Here is a 19,059-nt window from a genome sequence, read left to right as displayed (position 1 = left end):
CATACACCAAAAGTTCATAGAAATCCCACTTTTAATCATGGACAAATTTACTTTCAAGTAAAATTAACAGTTTTAAATAAAATATAAATTAACAAATCAGAGTACTCAGGAACAAATAAGAGACACTGTGCATGTCTACTCTAGCAGAACAAAAGCCTAGGCATATTCCAGTTCTCTTCACCTTACTGGAGTTCCAGGGCGAGCTCTGAATGATTACGAAACAGAAATAAAGGATTAAAAAGTAGTGACTTTTGCCACTATGAGGATATAGCTTCCAAGACAAAAAGGGAAACTGTCACAAATAAACAAAACTGATTTAAGCAGTTTTGTGGAAGCACAGCATTGGGTGCAATAAATTTTTCTTCTCCATCACAGTACTTATCCCAGAATATAAAATCAGGTTAAGCTGTCCTAAAAGGTTGTTTTCTTACTGCTTTTGAAAACCCTGCACTTCCTTTTCTTTGACTGAGGAGACTCAGAATTGAGAATTCAAGTGATATCAATCCTGGAATCTGGAAAAGAAAATAAAACCAGTCCTCATTCATCCTAGCTAACAGGATTTCACAATCTCACCCAAAGGATGAGAATTCACACTCATTCTCTTACCACACATAGCTTAAGCTGACGCTCATTTACTGACGAGTCTTTGCTCGTCCCATTACACACCAAAGTGCAATATTAAAAAAAAAAAAAAAAAAGTAATTTTTGGCAGATATTGTCTAATGAAACTAAGCCACGTTGACCCCATTTTCCCATGTTTCCAAAGCCTAGCTGTATTACACGCTCTAGGCAATCTGCTTCTTCAATGGTTTAAAAGGGACAAAAAGGAAGAACCCTGAGGCAAAAATGGCTTTTTGAGTAGCAAGTCCAATAAAAGCTCTCCATCACAGCATCTCATAAGGGTCCTGCGATCTTCTGTGGTGGAAGGCCTTCCTCGATCCATAGGGAAGTAGAAGAGCTGTTACGCAACATTCGCCTGTGGATCCGTCTGAGCCTTAGCAGGTAAAGCAGGATGGAGAGCAGCACGATCAGAAAACAGACAAAAAACAAATAGTGATTGTAAACAAAGGAGAAGCTCCTCCAGTGGGAGTGACTTCCACGAAAGTTTTCTTGCTGGATGTCTCTGAAAAGAATCAAAGGGATAACAGATGTAAGTTGCAAGTCAAACTTTGCCTCCAAACTATCTTACCACAGGAAGCAGAGCCCCTTTTAGTAGAATAGTCTTTATAAAGCATTGCTTGAGCTACCTGAAATACGTACTGAGATTATATATAATGCACTAGAAACAATATCTTGTCTCCCCCTATCTGTCAGCTGCTTTGCTATCACCATACTTCTTCCCCTCATAAAACTCCCATACCTTCCACCCAAACGCTCTTTCCAGACATTTGAGAAATCAACCGGTACCTTAAAGGTAAAAACCGTGTTCGGTAAAGAATGGCTCCCAAGGTCCATTGCACCTCTTTATCATAAACCTGCAGAGCTGTTTTCAAATTGCTGTAACTCACAGGAAAAGAGAAGCCACTGTGAAATACTTCGTACATCCAGGCAGACTTAAAACACTGGTACCTATAGAAAAAGAGTGGCATGAAGTCAGGCCAGCAGTCACACAGTCCCAGAGGACTGGGGAGCATGTTTAGACACATAATTATCCGTACTTTTTTATGGCTGATGCAATATTTAAGGTTATATTCACACTTCCAACGATTTCATTAAATGGATCATTTGGACATGACCTCTCCCTGGCAACTCTGCATGAATGAATTTGCTGTACAAACACAAATACTTACTTCAATCTGTGGAGATCAGCATGTGATGCATAAAGACCACGGTCAAAACGTTCCCGTAGGACAGACCACTTAGTGGCACAATAATCCTTTAAGGAGAAAAAAAAAAAAAAAAAAAAAAAAGAAGGAAAAACACACTTCACATTGCTTCTGCCTTGAGGGAAAAAAAAAAGATACCACTAGATAAGATGCTCTGTACATACCGAAAGCTAGAAAACTCAAAAATAATGGCTTCCCTTGCACTGCTAATAAGTCAAACCACAAATTTAATGGTATTTTCTGTAACATTTTGAACCATACTTGGCATTTGTGGTTAAATTAGTATTCAGTAGCACCTAAACTCTTTGGTCATGTACTTGGAGATGAAAAATAGACTACTTTTAGGGCACTGACAAAGCAGGTCATATTGCTCTACTTTACATTGTAGCCTTACTTTAAACCGTCCCCAACAGATTGCTCCCTGTTAGGAGCAACACCTGAGAAACTGGTACAAAATGCATAAAGCAAGAAGAAAAGGAATTTTTTCTAACGACAACTAAGACACTCCTAAAAAGAAGCAAGGGGTGGAAGCAGCATGGATTTCCCCATTATCAGCAGTTCTGCTGGAACTTGACTACCATGAGTCCCGTTCCCTCTAGAGTCAATTTTACTATTGTGCCTAAAACAAGTATTCCAAAAGAAAACCCAATGAGGAAAAGAGATGCCCTGTGATAGTTCATTGCAGGGTAAAAGTATTTTGGATCTTTAAAGGAAGAGTTTTGTTGCAAGACTTTCAGAACAAAATGCTTCTGGAGAGTAGTTGTTTCAAATTAGAAAAAGTTTCTCTCGAGAACACTTTACCTTTGCGGCTTTAGTAAATTTAGCAGCATTGTAATCTCCTCCCATGCGTAACACGTCCTCGGTGCAGTAGTAGAACTCTGAGAAGCCATAGAATTCACTGTTCTGAAAGTGCACAGCAGGCTGATAGACACCATTAAGAGATGTCTGCGTTTCATTAGTCTTATTCATCAACGGTTGAATAATTTCACGACACAGATTAAAATCTCCTGTTCCCCGCAAATACATTATCTGTCCGTTCTGCTGGATCTCATCCTGAGCGTCCAGGGGCAGGCAAGGATCTAGGCAGGGTGAAGCAGAAGTCATGCCAGTCTGTTTGCCCAGCAGTCTGTATAAAGGAGCAAGCACAGTAAAAACTGCATATTCAGAAACATTGAGCTCTCTGAGCTACAACAGCATCAAAGCAAAGCATCCTCATTTAAAGAAACTTCAGCGTCGCATGTGGCACGCTGTAGGAATTAAGTTTTACATCAGGATACTTTACTAAATATATTCAAGTTAAGGGGTTACTGAGCCTAGCGACGCACAGAACCCATACCCCCAAGCAACTGCAGCCAGCTACCTGTTTTTAAGCACTGTACTGGTAAATAAACTGTCTTCATATCTCTGGCGTGCTGCATTTCCCCCAAAGCCAAGGAACGTTGCAACGTAGACTCTATACACGTGCTCAGTTTGATGAGCATCACAGCCCAAGTTGAATTCTGCAAGTAAGTTTTTGGCTACTTCCTCCTGTAGGAACACAAGCACCAAGATTAGGTATAAACAATACAAACCAGAACCTAAAGATGAGTTCTTTGGACAACTGGATGCCCTTGACATCTTTAAACTTCACTCCTTACTCATTTAGTTTGCTTTTCACAGGTCCACGTTACCTTCTATTCCATAGGGAGAGCAAAGCATATGGATTGCAGAGAACTGCATTATCACTACTGATACTCAAGGAACTGTAAAGGCCAGGAACTGCTACTACGGATGGTAAAGTATCTTTTCCTATGAAAAAGCATGCGCTGTGGCTACTAATCTCAGCGCCACCATTTCTGACCGAGTCCCCATACTACTGAATGCTAGGCTAGGCAGATTCATGGTCTGCCCAGCAGAGCTGTTCTTCGTTTTCCAGTCTGGAGTTCTCAAGCTTCTCAAGAGACCTGTCAGTCACTCGGCTCTCCTCACATACCACCCATCAGTCACTTGCAGTAGCTTTTCAGATATTTAAGAGCTGTGTAGCAGAAGCACTTCATATAGAACAGGCTCAGAAATGTAGCGTAACATTGCATGGCTTCCAACTGACGTTGTAAGAGAAAAACAGCAGTAGGACTGTAAGCGTCACAGTCTGTTTGACTCTCTTGTCGTTCTCTGTCTGGGACCCTGGACAGGTTCCGTGACCAGAATACCTATTTTATATCAACTTCTGTTCAGATAGAGCCATACAACAGTCATCATAACAATTGGCTGCAACTCTTCCTATTTCCAACTTGTATCTGACTGGGGCAACCTGCTCTGAATCTAAACGCCCGTACTTTTGTTTAACAGCCCAAACTATTTGTTACACCATCTGTCTGAAACACCATGTAGTTACTAAAACCTGCGATAATGAAACGCCATCATTTCACAGGACGATTTAAAAAAAAAAATATCGACATCATTCTAACAGTGCATTGAGAGTCAAAACATAGGGCTTTTATGCTATTCTTACTCTAGGTAATTTCTCAACGACGTTAACGGGAAGTTATCCAACTTCAAAAATTCAGGAATCACTCTAGAACTCAGTGGATTGAAGTTAGAGCAATTTATGTTCCATTTAAGACTTGTACCAAAGAAATTTGCTTCCTACAACAGATGAACTGTGCTGAGGACGTAGGTGATATTTAAACAAACTGTACTGTTAGCCCCGTGTCCTGCTAATTCAGTTTCTACCAACCTAACTTAAAGGACAAAGCCATATTTTATGTAAGTTCTTATATAAGAATCACCACACAACTTTTGGTTTCTAAACTCCAGAACAGAGTCTCTTAAGTATAACAAATTTAAAAATTGTATATACATACATGCACACACACAAAGAATGCATGCCCACTTAAACTTAAAAATTAGTGGCAAATTATACTAATTGAAATAAACGTTTGAATGAACAAAATACAGATGAATTGCTTAGCTGATGAAGGACTTGTATTTGCCATCTTCTCTTGCCTTGGTTTTGGCATGTGATGTAATGAAGAATAGGACTTAAAACAAAGAAAACAAAACAACAAATATGCATTAAAATAAACCAAAAGGAAAAGAAGAAAGTTGCACAGATAATAACCTGCTGCGAAGAGGCAAAGCTTACAGTTTTAGGGACTTCGTATGCTATCTGAGTCGACACTCCGCCCATGTCGAGAATACCCACTGTCCTTTTACGAAAGATGGCCTCTTTGTTTTCACTGCCTGGGACATGCACCTCCACAATCGCTTCATCCTCTGGATAAAACAACGAGAAGGCATTGAGAAATACAACTAGGGCGGGCCTAAAGCGGTGCTACACTACTTCTAGTTAACGTATCTTTTGTAGCAATGCAGATCATTGAAATTTCACATAAAAATTAAACCAACATCAGCATCTGCACACGCACTATTCACTAACATCTCTATCTAAAAACAAACCATCAGCAGTGAAAGCCCGGGAACGTACTCGAAGTCCTTCCTAAAATCCAATACACAATTAAGATACTTACCATCATCTGTATGCTCAAATCTTCCAAGAACAAAGTTGATGCCAATCCATGCATATACTCCTACATGCATAAGAAAACATATTTCAGGAATACCTGGTACATATCATCTTAAAAACAAAGAGGGATTTTTTGCATATGAGTTATTAAGATATATCACTGCTCGTATTTAATTACAGAAAATACTTAGAAGTTAAACATTCCTGACAAGTTATTCTATTCCTTCTCTCCCAAGTCAAGGCTATGATAAAAATCCTAATTCCATGTATTAAAGACAGTCTGATGTGTAAGTTTCAGAAAAAGTAAGCACGTTAGCTTTCAAAATTATTTTAAGCCTCTAGTGAGCTGATCACATCAAAACATGGCGCCTCTAGGAACCATTTGTCCCTGGGAAGTTTCTTCCATCAAGAATGTTGTGCCTTATCCTTACCCCTCCCCAAAGCCAGAGAAAATGGACTAAAATTCCTGCTAAACACAGATAAGTTATTTTCACTGCCAATTAGAAAACATTTAGACAAGTTAGAAGATCACAGCAGATGATCATCTCCACACTCCATATGTTGCTACTGAGGAACGAGGTCTCTCAACTAAACCAGAATTTTAAAAAGCAACAAAAAAAAAAATTACCCAAGTTGTACCGTGAAAGTAATAAAAATTTCAAAGATAATTTTTCCAATGCTAACCCACCTTCCTGTTTGCCTGAAATAACCTCTGCATGCGAGTCCGAAAACAGAAAATCAAAATGCACAGGGATATCAGTGAGCAGATCTTCAAGTATTGCCTTCTGCTGGCTGCAAAATTACATTTTGAACAGTTAAAAATAGTCAAGACACAGGATTGCTATTCTAAATGCTAAAAATAAGACAGCCAATAACCTTTCTGGCAGAATCCTCATTCCTGCAGTACACAGAATATAAAGAGGAGTCTCTTTGTGTTTTGCACGTGGCACATGTTCGGCAGCAAAGCTCAGAAGTGGAGAAATATAATCGCTGACCTTTTCAGGGGAGCTGGCAAACTCCGAAATGCCTAGTGAAACAGACAAATGTGAAAGTGAAGCAACTCAAGCTTTGGTTATCAAGATTTTCCAGGAAATACCCAACACACAGAAGAGAAACGAACAACCCAAAGCCAAACCCAGGAAGTCAACTACAGAAATAAGAAAGTAAGAATGAAGGTAACACTTAATCATCCTCCAAACACTAAACAAAAACCTGTATTAGGTATATTACCTATTTATATAATTGGTTCAAATAGCTTTACAGAAAGCCAGTTATTTATTCACTAAATAAACAGATCCAAGTTAACTGACAACTGAACCGGCAACTGTCTTAGCCTACAGAGAAACCTCCCCCTCCTGCCCATCAGTGTCATGTTTCAAGCTTTAAAGCTGAACAAAGCTCTCTGCAAACCAAACCCAAAGAAATCTGGAGGAGTGCCATGCTGACAACTTGCAAGTGTCCTTTACCCAGACACTTCAAATATGGGGTTTCAAAAAGCAAAGTTAGGATAGGCAACTATCTAGAAAATTGCATCTAAAGTTAATTTCTTTCCAGTACCTGGTTTAATTTTCATAACCACTGGTTTTCTGTTTTTGTCTCTCATCTGTTTGATGTCCAACAGATCATGTGGATTACCATTGTGCCTTGGCCAACAATACACAAAAATCCTAGAGCCGCTGCTGCCACAGTCCACAACGATTCCATAGTTCAGATTGGGGTTGTTTGTATCTGTAGCTTCAGTATCAGTTACTCGGGCAAGATATCTAAAAGAAAACGAGGCATTACTACGTGGCAAATAAGTTCCATATATTTTTCCCAACATCAGACTCAAAACAGGACAACAGTTTCCATTGTAGGAATCACACAGTTTTCGCTATTGTACTGCTGGGGAAGAAAAAAAGTGAAGTGCCATCCATAAGAACCAAATTCCCAGAATAAACACCAGAAGTGATTTCCAAAATAATTTATTACGCAATATTTTTGCACGTATAGTTTTACTGAGCTGCTACAGGTACATCAAATAAGGTACTAGAAAGCTGAATTATTGATAAATTAAAATAAACTTAGATAAGGAAAGCTTCATATAAAAAGCAGGAAGTTTTACTCATACTTTTTCCCTTTCTGTCTTTTTACAGACACAACCTGTCAGTGTTTTCTCTCTCACACCAAAACTACATTTCATTCCTTTCCACAAAAGTCTTTTCAGCTCTCACCTGTGGAATCTTTTGTCCCTGTATGCACGCCCATACTTATTGCGGATGACTACCAGAGAGTAGTAAAGCAAAGAGACGGCAGCAGCAAGTATTCCTATCACAACGATCTGCCGCAAAGTGGTGTTGAGAATACGTGGACATCCCACTGGAGAGATGCTGAAGTGCCAAGAAGCAGGAAGCAAACACGAGATGCTGATCCTAAAATTCAAAGAGGATAATCTGCTTTCAAAATGGACTTTATTACCAAAAAGAAGCACAAATGCATTCCGAAACACGCTAGGGACAAACAGATTCTTCATAAAACTTTTCGCTTTGCTGTGCTCTAGCTTTGCTTTGATCATGTTCTGGCTTGAGTGTAGTCAAGACACTATTCCCACCTTTGAATTCATGATTAGGTTCCCTGTCCTTCACTCAAAAGGCATCACAATTTAATTTGACAGTTCCTTTGGGATTCTTACCTCCCCATTTTGGGATATGACCAGCAGAGAGAAAGACCAGCTGGTGTTCAAACATCAGCCAGTGACCTCAGACTGACAAGGCACATCAACCATCCTCAAAGCCATTGCTCTTCTCTTCCTGAATTAAAAAGAAAACATAGACAGCGTTACAAAAAGCATTGCCAGCAGGTCGAAGGAAGTGATCCTTCCCCTCTACTCAGCACTGGTGAGGCCACATCTGGGGTGCTGGGTCCAGCCTGGGGCCCCCCAGGACAAGAAATACACAGAGCAAGGTCAGTGTAGGGCCACAGAGATGATGAAGGTACTGAAGCATCTCTCACATGACAAGAGGCTGAGAAAGCGGGGCCTGTTTTGACTGGAGAGGAGATGGCTCTCATCAATGCATATAGATATCTGGCTGGAGAATGTAAAGAACGAAGCAGACTCTTTCCCCACAGGTGCCCAGGGATGGGACAAGAGGCAGTAGGCACAAACCAAAATACAAGAAATTCCATGAACATAAAAAAAAAAAAACAAACCAAAGAAAAACCCGTGAGGGTGGTGGGATGGCGGACAGGTTGCTCAGAGAGGCTGTGCAGTCTCCATCCTCAGAGACTGAATTCAAAGCCTGACTGGACACAGCCCTGGGCAACCCACTCTACCTGACCCTGCTTGGAGACAGCTGTGCGCTGCTCTGCTCAGGGAGCCGAAAGTTAGGCACAGACATAACCTGCTACACAAGGTCTTCATGGACAGAGTATCTTCAGCTCTGCTACCACCTGCAAAGCCAGTCACCAAAACATAAAGCCTCCAGACATCACAGAACATCAAAAAACCCCACACACAGACGCCGACGCTTCAGCACAGGTCGGGACTGTCACTCTTTTTCCAGCCCCAGCTGTCCTCACACGCCCCATCCCTAGGACAGCACCTGCCCGATGTGCCACGCAGCCCCTGCGCCGGTGCCAAACCGCAACCGCCCACAAACCCGCACCGGGTGGAGGCAGGGAAGGGAACGGGCAGGGGGACAGGCCCCGGCAGCCTGCAGGGCAGCACAGGACCCCTGCCCCTTCCTCACGGCCCCAGCAGCGGGCAGGCCGCAGGGCCCGGCCCGGTCTAACCCCGCTCCCCGCTCCCCAGAAACGCGGCGGCAGCCCCAGCGGCCGGGGCCTGTCCCGGGAGCCCAGAAGCGCTCCCCGCACCCAGGCCCGCCCCGGAGGGACCCTCTCCGGGAACCCGGGCCCGTTCCCCAACCGCTGAGCCCGGGCAGCCAACGCCGCACTCACCTCCCGGCCCGCCGCCGGCCCGCCGCATAGCAACCGGCCACGGCGCCACTTCCGGGTCCCGCCGCCGGACGTGACGCACAGACGCACACACGTGGCGCCGGGGGCTCGGTGTGGTGGGCTGGGAAGGGATTCCCCGGGGGCGTGGCCACGCTGGGGAGGCGTGACCACGGCTGAGAGGAGGCGTGGTTGCCGGCGAGGGGCGTGGCCAGGCGGGAGGAGGGCGTGGTTACGACGGGGGCGTGGGCAGGGCGGTAGCGATGGGTTAATGTTAATTTATAGGGCAGCCGTAATTGCTTAGGGGCAGCCCCTGGGCAAGCTACAGATTACACTGCCGGCACAGACAGACAACTATAAATACACAAACGGTATATAAACACTAAATAGAACTTTGCAAGTCGAAATATATAAACATTTGTTTATATATTATAAATACACAATGGCATTGTAGCACCCGTAATAAACATATAAGTATTTATGATATAGGTACTGAATACACGAATCAGGTTGAAAAAACAGGCAAAAAGCCTCTCCCTGCCTCGGAGGGGCTGAAAAACCTGCCGGCAAAGCAAGGAACCCTCCTGCGCGTTGCCACTGAGCGGCAGCACAGCTTGTGCCCACGCAGCTCCAAGATCCCTTTGGAGAACTGGAAAGAAAAAGTTTATCCTGGCAACTATCACGTATTAATAACAGGAATAACCTCGCGGGAAGGCTGGGGAGCTTGGCTGGGGCCTCACCTCTCCCCGCCGGGAGCGGTTCCCGGGGTCCCGGAGCGAGCTCCAGCCTCGTCCCGGCTGCCGCGGTGAAATCGAGCGCGGCCGCGTGCGCAAAACCACACGCTTGGCCATTCATGCGTGCCCGGGCACAGGTTTGGAGGGTGTTGCATGAAGGTCTCGTGGGTTAAAGGCTGCTTTTCCAGGAGGAGGGGGGTAAACCATACGCTGGGTGATTTTGTAAGGTCAAAAATTGGTCCCCTGCGGTCCCTATTTCTTTGCAGAGAGAAGGAGCTGGCCCTGCCGGGCTGCTCTGGCTTCTCCACTTCTCCTTCCTTCTGCCATCACAAATTGTTGCGTTACAGCCTTCGCCTTCGCCCCTGGGAGCCCAGCAGGAGGGACACGGGACAAAACCCAACACCCAGCCTGATGGCTTCTGTCATTTTCTTAATGCACGCTGGGTACGTGCTGCTTGTCCGTCTGTCTTTCCATCACGTGCCTCTGCAGTCGCTCAGATTCTGCAGTCGCTCAGATGCAATGCTGTATTTTGGATGTCCCAGCTTGAAACACGGCTTTGCCTTTGGACCGTGCGAAGCCCTTAAGCGAAGGAGCATCGAGCCTCTGCCATGCATTTCACGGGAGCACCCACAGCTCCTCCTGGCTTTTGAAAGCCATGGTCACATCAGGAACAGAGAAACCAAATCTGGCTTGGGGTGAAGCCGCAGAGCCGGGATTGTTTGTCTGGTCCCCTTATGAAAAGCAGACGTGACCGAGGAGCCGCGTTGCTCTGAGCAGGACCCTCTGCAGGACTCCTCCAGCTGGAGGGGAACGTGGAAGGCAGTGGGTTTTCACACGAGTTCATTTTCTGCCGCGTTTCCTCTTCCTCTTTCTCTGCTCACACAAGAAACTTTCATCTTTGCCTCTCGAGCCGCTGTCGGTGCTTCTCAAAAACACTTTGGCTTTTGCTTCCCCACTCGGTGCAGAGCCACCAGTGCGCCCAGCTGTCCCCAGGGAGACCCGCCAAACCCAGGCGCTGGGTTTCGCATCTGCGTTTTATGTGCTGGATTTTGCATGACGGCTTTTGCATGCCAAGTTTTACACACCGGGTTTTACACACCAGATTTTGCACACCAGGTTTTACACGCCAGATTTCATATGCCAGGTTTTGCATGCTGCATTTTGCACGCTGGGATCTGGATGCTAGGATTTGCATGCTGGATTTTGCACGCTGGGTTTTGCACGCCAGGTTTTGCACACTGGGATTTGCATGCTAGGGTTCGCGCACCGGATTTTGCACGCCGGGTTTTGCACGCCGGGTTTTGCACGCCAGGTTTTGCACGCCAGGTTTTGCACGCTGGGATTTGCATGCTAGGGTTTGCACACTGAATTTTGCATGCTGGGTTTTGCAAGCCATGTTTTGCATGCTGGCTTTTGCACACCAGGATTTGCACACTGGATTTTGCATGCTGGGTTTTGCACGCTGGGTTTTACCCCCGGATAACCAGGGTGGTGTCAGGGCTACGCTTCCCGCCTGGGCTCACCACAGCTACTTTGCCATGCGCTGAGAACAAAGTTGCTTGTCTCCAGTGTGTTTTTTCACAATAGTTACAGTGCTTTAATGAACTTCTCATAGAAGCAATGCAGAAATATATTGACTAAGCCAAACCAATGCATGGTGCCCCGCGGAGCGAGGGCAGCTCGCCCAGGCAGGGCAGGGGAGAGGGCTTTGCCGGGGGCTGGAGGGAGGACTGCAGCCATGCTCAAGGTGAACGCCTCTCCGAGACAGCCAAGACATTGGGCTTCTTTAGGCTTTAAGCATTGCAACTCTTGTCCGTGGTTATATATCCCTCGTTAGTTTGGACCAAAGCGGAGCAGACAGTATTGAACTTGCAGGGAAAGCTGTGCTGGGTGTGCAACGCATCCCCAGCATGGCTGGATGCGGCCTTGGGCAAGAAAGCAGGTGCTTTGGGATGGCAAATTATGCCGAGCTAATGACAAGACCTCTTAGACCTGCTCTTGCTTTGCAAGAGAAACGCGGAGCCCTGGGGCAGCCGCTGGAGCTGGTGTCAGGGCAAGGGCTTGGAGGAGGGAGCAAACCTCTGCCAGCGGGGTTCAGCCCAGCGAAGGTGCTGAGCCTGTGGTCCCACGGGGTGAGGAGCACGTGTCCCTTCCCTGTCCTCACTCAGCACGGTGGACATTCAACCACCGGGCTGGTGGGACCCATCCTGGCATTGCACGGACTCCCGCCGGCCACGCAGCTAAAAACCCAGCTGCTCTGGGCAGCCCCTTTCCAAGTTTAATTCGACCCAAAAGCAGTTGCTGCAACTCGTGACCCTGGGGGGAACAGCGGCGGGGCAGCCGGTTCCCGATGCTGCCGTCATCTACAGAGACGAAGGCGCAAGTAGGAGCACGTCAGCGGCGGCGAAGGCTTTGTGGAGGAAAAAAAGCCAGTGCTGCCATCAAACCATGCAAGCAAAAAAGCTGCGCTGGAGGGTGGTTTGCTGGAGGCTGAGTGTGGTTTCTGCATCACCAGCAAGCTTTCGCCAGGGGTTGGCGTAGGCCAGACTGGGTGTTAGAAATATTGAAAAATATGCAGAAATTGAGAGCTGCCGATAAAACCGTCGTTGCCAGAGTCTGCAGGCGGCACAAAATAGAGGCCTAGGAGGAATGTGCAAGTTGTTTTTGTGCATGCTAATTATTTCCAGATGCATGCTCTTTGCAGTGACGGAGAAAATATTAGTTGTTTGTGAATATATTTCATTCCACCGTTAACAGTATCACCAGTGGGAGTAAAACCTTCCCCACTGGCTCGTGCTGGTGAAGCAAGCCCGGACGCTGGCTTGGATGCTCCGTCGAGGAGAGCTCCCAACGTTTTGCACGGGAGGAAGGTTTCTTCCAAGCACCAAACCCTGCTTTGTTCCCCCCTGTGCAATTCAGAGGAAATCTGGGCTAAAGCCCCGCTGCTAAAATCATCAGGCTCGCTCTGAATTGGTGCCTGGAGAAAGCAGCTCGATGGAGACCCAGAGCAGCACCGCAAAGCTCGCCGTGAGCGGGGCATTTGGGCATCACCCATTTCCAAAGGAGAAACCGCCTCTAGGACACGCATAGGTCGACCCCGACAGCCCGAGCAAGGTGTGTGCGGGGTGCCTGGCCCCTATCTCGGGGGAGCACGTCGCCCGCCCCGCCGCACCCTCCCGAATATCAGCCCGCGGCGTGCACCGGGGCGAGCAGATATGGGAGGAGCTGGGGCGCGGGGCGGCTGTCGTTGCTGATCAAGGTGGAGCACCCCGGTTTTTTTGGCCGGTGGGGGTGTGAAGGGGGATGTGGAGGAGGAGGCAGGGCTGAGCTGTGTCTCCCAGCTGGACTTTTCTTCTTGCGTTTTTGTGTTTATTTGTTAAAATGCCCCTCTTCCCATTTCAAAGCCGGAGAGGCGTCCCCGCAGCCCGACCTCCCCAGATGTGCTGGCTGCGCTCGCTCTGCGGTGAATAATGCTGATTTTTTATTTGCTTACACTGCAGCAGAAGGCTAGGACCACTCGCCAGCCACGGCCCCATTTGCAAAGCCCTCATCTCATCCTTTTTTGCTCACTGTCTTTTAATCCCACAAAATCCTGCCCAGAAGAGGTGGTGAAGCCCATCAAAATTAAATGACTTGAGCAAGGGCATGCGATGAGTCGGTGGCAGAGCAGGATCATCCCCGGCTTTACACACATCCCCTGAACGATAAGCCAGGATTTTCTCCCTCCTTTCTGGATCTAATTTTGATAAGCGCTAGAAACAAAGCAAAAAAAAAAAAAAAGAAAAAGAAAGGGAGTGCCGTACCCAAACCCAGCAAATCCCGTGGGATCCTTTCAGCCTCCTCTGCCCAGTGCCATCAGTCAATCCGGAAAGCACCACCAGCATGTGCTGTGCCTTTCTCATTGTTTCCCCAGGGCTTCAAACCAGAAAGGCAAGTTGATGAAAAAATTCGGTCCAGGAAGTAATACAAAAGGCAGGCTTAATTATACACATCGGGTATTGCCTCTCCCTGTTCCATTAATCCATTGAGCTAGGTAATGGTAAATTAGGTCAGATTATGTGAGCGCTGAAATAAAACCCACAGGCCAAATTCCTTGCGTCCACACCTCCTTTACCTCTGAGGTTGCATAAATGTTAATGGGCGCTGGATCTGTCTGCATTGCTTCGGAGGAGCTGCAGTGCTGAGTTTTCAAATTTTGGCTGTTTTGGCATAGGAATCACCCCGCAGCATCATTAAGGCTCAATCCTCTCTAATTTTCTTTGCGTTCATTTTGATGGCCCTCACTGACATCACTGCGGTTGATCTGTTACATATAAACCTGTTATGCACACATTGGCTATGAAATTAATACCTTGTAATCTGGAGCGCTACCCTGGTGAATCAAGGTAAAAAGAGATGCTCTGAGTTTGTACCGGAGCAGGGATTAATGTTCTTGGTTTTCCAGTACTAATCTACCTACTGGCATCTCGATGTGCTCAGCAAGGGCTTAAAACCAGGGAATGCCTTACGCTGATGTTCAAGTAAGTGGGTCAGTCCACCCCAGAGACAAAACAATACTGTTTGTTTATTTTTATGGCATTTGCTAATATAGAGATAAAAAATAACTGGAATGCATCAGGTTTTCTAGCAGCTGATATTTCCCCACTGCCGCCTCTTCCCAGAAGCATTGCAAAACGTGGTCGGGTGGGCAGGAAAACCCAGGCTGCTGTCAGAGAGACCCTTTTCCAGGGCATCTTCTGAGGCTGACGCTGCCTTTGACCTAAGGACAGCTCTGGGGAGCGAGGCCCAGACTCGCTGTTTAAAATTTATTTTGAGGCTTTGAACGTTTCTAAGGAGGGATGGGGCTGGTGGGGCTGGCGGTGGCCAAGCGCCGGAGCGCCGGGAAGGGGCTGCATCCACGCCACACGGGATGGGGAATTGGCGTTCTGGGGCGTTGCTGAGCGCTGGCAATTCCCGCATGAAAACCGTCCTTCCTCCAGCGTAAGCATCTGGCAGTGGCAACACAAGCTAGCAAAAAAAAAAAAAAGGCTGTGGGGACATAAAGTTCAGGCTGGTTGTACTGCAAATAAAATTGCAAACATATGCCCTTAATGACATACATTTGCTCTGATCTCTCTTCTAAAGTGAACGCTTTACACCGTGCCATGAACGGGTGCCTTTTCCTTTCCACAATTAAAAATACAATTACTTGCTGCTGAACACCTAAATTAAAAAAAAAGTCCTGTAATTTGCTGCTATGTGGCATCGCGCTGCTGGAGGTGAAGCAGCGTTCGCCCTCCTCACCCCCGGATTCAGCACCCACGGCTCCGCACCGCTGCCGGCAGCCCCGTGATGGTGGTGGCGGGTCGTGAAAAGGATAAAACCCACCCTAACACAAGGTGTTGCTCAGCTGTTAGAGAACTTGTAGATTTGGAAAGCGAAAAAAATATATATATATCCCACTGGATCTTGTAGATAAGCCACAATTTCTGTGGTTCCCAGAAGGTGTCCGCCTCCCAGCAGGACACTCCTGCCTTATCGGTGTGGGTGCAGCCGCGGTGTCCTGCACCTCCTGCCCGGCGAGGGGCCGCGATAAGCAAAACCGGGTCCTCCTAATCAGCTGCGGAGTGCCAGGCAGATGGACTGGGGGCCGCAGGCACCTTCTTTGGGCAGGGACTTAGAAAAGCCAGGAGCATTTCACTTCATTTTGCAGGTTGTTTCTCATTTCTCATTACGTTTCTGGCGGTGTGTTATATTTCTGCTGTTTAAAAGCTGTCCTACGGTGCGGAGGCCCCATAAAGTAGGTTCCATACCAGTGAGGACTCAGATTTGTGGGTCTGATTCATCGTTTTATTTAGCTGCTCGCAGTGATGCAATGTGCGTGCAGATTGCGGCGGTGTATTTCGCATCGACTTGTCAGTGTCTAAATGAGCGTGCTCTGTGCAGCCTGCACCCAAACTCTGCTTTTAATGACACAGATAGCTTTGCCCTTTGCTGCTTCTCTGCCGTGATGGAGTTTGGGGCTCATGGAGCACCTGAGGGACATGGTCACCCCAGGGGAGCTCCGGCACCAGGATGGGGTGCACCAGGAGAGCTTGTGCCCTGGGAGGCAGCAAGGGAATCATTGCATAAGACCGACTCGTTTCAAAGGAAGGTTTTGTAAATTGAGTCGAGTTCACTTTGCTGATGAACTGCGAGGGATGACTCTTATTTGCCACGCCAGGCAGGGATGGCAGAAAACCATCCAAGACACACAGGCTGTTCCTTTTCCTGCCGGTGGGACGGGTGACATGACAAAACCACAAGCCAGACCAGACTCCCTACCCCATTTTCCCTCCACAAATGATGAATAATTTTGTCCCTTCTTCATGAACACGGGGGAAAATCCTCAGTCTGTGCATCTCTGCTTTGGCATCTCTGGCTGCAGCAGTTCCCTGCACCCTGGGGTGGCCCCTGGCACGGGGTACGGAGCAGGAGCAGAAAAGATTCCTGGTGCCGGTACTCCTCAGGATTAAAATATAACCTGTTCCTACCTGGAAACAGCGCCACATTTCAGACTGATTCACACTATTTCTTATCGAGGAGCAACACCTAAGACTGTAAGGGAAAGGGCTCATTAAGGTAAGTGACACTGTAATTTCCCCACCCTCCTCTGTCCTGCCAAAGGCATTGGAAGGAGATTAGCTGCTGTTGAGTGTTGTTTATGGAGTAGAAAACCTAGATAAACTATGTGGAGCAATACTGGAGAGTGTTCCTCTTTGAGTTTTAATTCAGGCATTTCCCTGAATAAGGCTGCCTTACAAAAAGGAAGTTCTTGTGCCTGTGTTTGATTTATGTCTTGCAGACACGGGTGATCATCGGGGAGCCCTGTCTGCTAGAATTACACGTGTGCACGTGGCTCTCTGGCTCCGAAATGTCATTTAAGCTGGAGAACACAGTGTCAAACCGTCTGTCAGCAACATGCATTTGGTTTAGTCTCTTTTGGAGGAAATAAAGCCCTGATAATCCAGTGGCTTCTGCCAGGAGGCAAGATGAGGGGGGAAAGGAAAGAGAGATTTAGCAATTGCTGTGTTAAATTGCATGTTGAAGGACTTTTTATAGTCTCTGCTTTCTGCAGGTTTTGGGGCAGTTGATGGCGCCTGGTCTCATGGGACAGCGTGATGGCTTGGACACGCCAGGACGGCGGCCAGGGCTCACCTCCGGCTCTCCCGCTCCCTGTACGAGCACTGCTCCGGGTGCAGAAAACGCTGCCAGGTACCCAAAATCAATCAGGAGTGAATCACGTGCATGACGCTGTAATTATTGCTTTTTTTTTTTTTCCAGCGGCGCCGTGTTCCCATGGAGAACGGAGGCTTCCCAACACAAACACGGGGCAGGAGGGAGGAGGAGAGCACGTCCCAGTGCCAGCCCCAGTGCTGCTCTGCCACAGCCCTTCTCCAGGTGCCCGGACGGGAGGCGAGGATGAGAAGAGACGAGGCTTTTTTTGCCTCGTGCGTATTCATTTCATGGTTAATGGGAAACACAAGCACTTTATTTTTCTGCTTTTTTGGTCCCTTGGAGGATGGTTTTCTTTTTCCCAAGGCTCAAGCAGCAATAAATTGCTTTGCATTATCATGGTGCTTCATGCAAATGGTTAACCTTGATTTTAGTACGCGCCACGCAACGCCACCTTCCCAGCAAGGCTGAATTCCAAATAATCCTTCAAGGAGGAATGTAGTTAAGTCGGGGCTGTTCCTGGAGTCATGGGCCACAAAGACTTTGCCTCCATCTATTTGAGAGTGTCAAATTTAATTGGTTTGGGCTGGTTTCATGGTGGAACAAAGAAATCGTACAAAATACAGGGGAAGAGGAGCGTTCGGGGGTGCAAGGGCTTGGGATGAGCTCGTTCCTCCTGCAGGCAGGCCAGGATTAATGGCTCTGCGGTGGAGCGGGAGCTGCGGCGAGGGACGGTGGGCGCTGTGGATGCCATCTTCCCAAAAAGCCTTGGCAGGGACGGGCAGAAAGCTCTCCTAAGCCCTTCCACGTGCTTTTCTTCCCCAGGCCGAGGCTCAAGCCCACGCAGGGGAGCTGATGTGGTGCCTCGTGCTGCTCCCCTGGCCCTGCCAGTGACACGCCAGGGGCACTGGGCACCCAGAAAACCCCGAAAGCACAACCAAAAAGAAATCCTATCGCTTTGCAAAACTCCTCTGAGACAAAGCGGCGGCAGCAGGAGACCTGAGCCGGCCCCGTGGCCTCGCTTCTGCTTTGGGGAGCATTTGGGGCTGTTTGGGGCCGCGCAACGCCCACGTGCCAAGGGCTGCTTTGCTCCCCGCAATGCTGTAGTCCTCCAGGGAAAATGCCACCTTCGCTCACGTAATGCCCACGATTTCCACCTTCCTCCCTCCCCGCCTGCCCGGCCTCGCCCCACCGCACCCCGGAGGCGCAGGGCTGGGTGCAGCCGGGGGGGGCCCGCCCCGGGAGCGCCCACCACCCCCCCCCCCGGGGTCACGCGTGGTAGCCTGCAACACACCGGCCGTGCACGCCATGCCCTGCGCACCCCGACAGGCTGCGGAGGGCTGGGCCGGGTGCTGCAGGGTGCCGCAGGCCCGGGGGCAGCCCGGGCCCTCTCCCGCCGGTGCTTGCGCTCGCACGGGAGGGGGAAGCGCTTTGCACCGGCCGTGCCCGCTCGTGCAGGGGGCACGGTGACAGGCGGGGGGCGCTTGCGGAAGGGAGGGGCGCGTGCTTGCACGGCGGGTGCGGCGCACTCGCACACCGACGCCGCGAGCGCCCGAGCCGCTTGCACGCCCGCACGAGGACCGCACGCCTGCAGGCGCGGCCGCCGCGCGCCGCTGCCTCCCCCCCGCCCCAACTCCGCGCGCCTGCCAGCCGGCCCGCTCCCGCCGGCAGAGCCAATCACGCCCCTCCGCCTCACCGCCATTCGCTCGCCTCCCTGCCAATCTTCCCTCTCGGTACCGGCCCGTGACGTTACGCCGCGGGGCCCCCGCCGTGGCCCAACGGAGCGGCGGGCGGCGGCGGCGGCGGCTCCCTATTGGCGGGTGCGGGGCGGGGCGGGGCGGGGCGAGGGCGCGGCTTTAAAGCGGGGCCG

General features: G+C 48.6%; 1 protein-coding gene and 1 long non-coding RNA gene across 9 annotated transcripts; one reads left to right on the top strand and one right to left on the bottom strand.

The window, feature by feature from the left end:
• Positions 1 to 15: 15 nt before the first annotated feature.
• On the bottom strand, positions 16 to 19,016 carry ENTPD4 (ectonucleoside triphosphate diphosphohydrolase 4). 7 transcript variants are annotated; one of them, XM_087763207.1, is made up of 15 exons: positions 10,002 to 13,777; positions 9,268 to 9,930; positions 8,003 to 8,120; positions 7,545 to 7,742; positions 6,889 to 7,094; positions 6,208 to 6,358; positions 6,020 to 6,123; positions 5,336 to 5,395; positions 4,951 to 5,081; positions 4,778 to 4,846; positions 3,187 to 3,353; positions 2,628 to 2,952; positions 1,791 to 1,876; positions 1,408 to 1,569; positions 16 to 1,123 (listed from the first exon to the last, which is right to left on the bottom strand). In XM_087763207.1, exons 3-15 carry the CDS (start codon positions 8,008 to 8,010, stop codon positions 895 to 897), a joined length of 1,896 nt encoding a protein of 631 aa, XP_087619333.1. In that variant the 5' UTR covers positions 8,011 to 8,120; positions 9,268 to 9,930; positions 10,002 to 13,777; the 3' UTR covers positions 16 to 894. The 7 variants fall into 7 exon arrangements, with proteins under 7 accessions (XP_087619333.1, XP_087619337.1, XP_087619334.1 ...); XM_087763211.1 differs by lacking the exons at positions 9,268 to 9,930; positions 10,002 to 13,777 and adding an exon at positions 18,886 to 19,016; XM_087763208.1 differs by lacking the exons at positions 9,268 to 9,930; positions 10,002 to 13,777 and adding an exon at positions 13,799 to 13,930.
• Positions 15,217 to 17,586, top strand: LOC148055016 (uncharacterized). Of its 2 annotated transcripts, none has more exons than XR_015706004.1 (2): positions 15,217 to 16,595; positions 17,092 to 17,586. It is a non-coding gene; the product is annotated as an uncharacterized LOC148055016 (long non-coding RNA). The 2 variants fall into 2 exon arrangements; XR_015706003.1 differs by having other exon boundaries at positions 16,455 to 16,595; positions 16,819 to 17,586.
• Positions 19,017 to 19,059: the final 43 nt, after the last annotated feature.

Source organism: Nipponia nippon, unplaced genomic scaffold (assembly GCF_047370975.1).
Source record: "Nipponia nippon isolate SJK-2023a ecotype South Korea unplaced genomic scaffold, ASM4737097v1 scaffold_27, whole genome shotgun sequence".
Classification (NCBI taxonomy): Eukaryota; Metazoa; Chordata; class Aves; order Pelecaniformes; family Threskiornithidae; genus Nipponia; species Nipponia nippon.
This window is presented reverse-complemented; position numbering and strand designations above follow the sequence as displayed.

Bases quoted from the DNA above. Each gene is read 5' to 3' on its own strand.
- ENTPD4 (XM_087763211.1), bottom strand. The intron at 6,359-6,888 runs GTACTGGAAAGA...CTGTTTCACTAG, and splicing joins GGTTATGAAAATTAAACCAG to GCATTTCGGAGTTTGCCAGC. The intron at 2,953-3,186 runs GTAGCTGGCTGC...TCCTTTATACAG, and splicing joins AGTACAGTGCTTAAAAACAG to ACTGCTGGGCAAACAGACTG.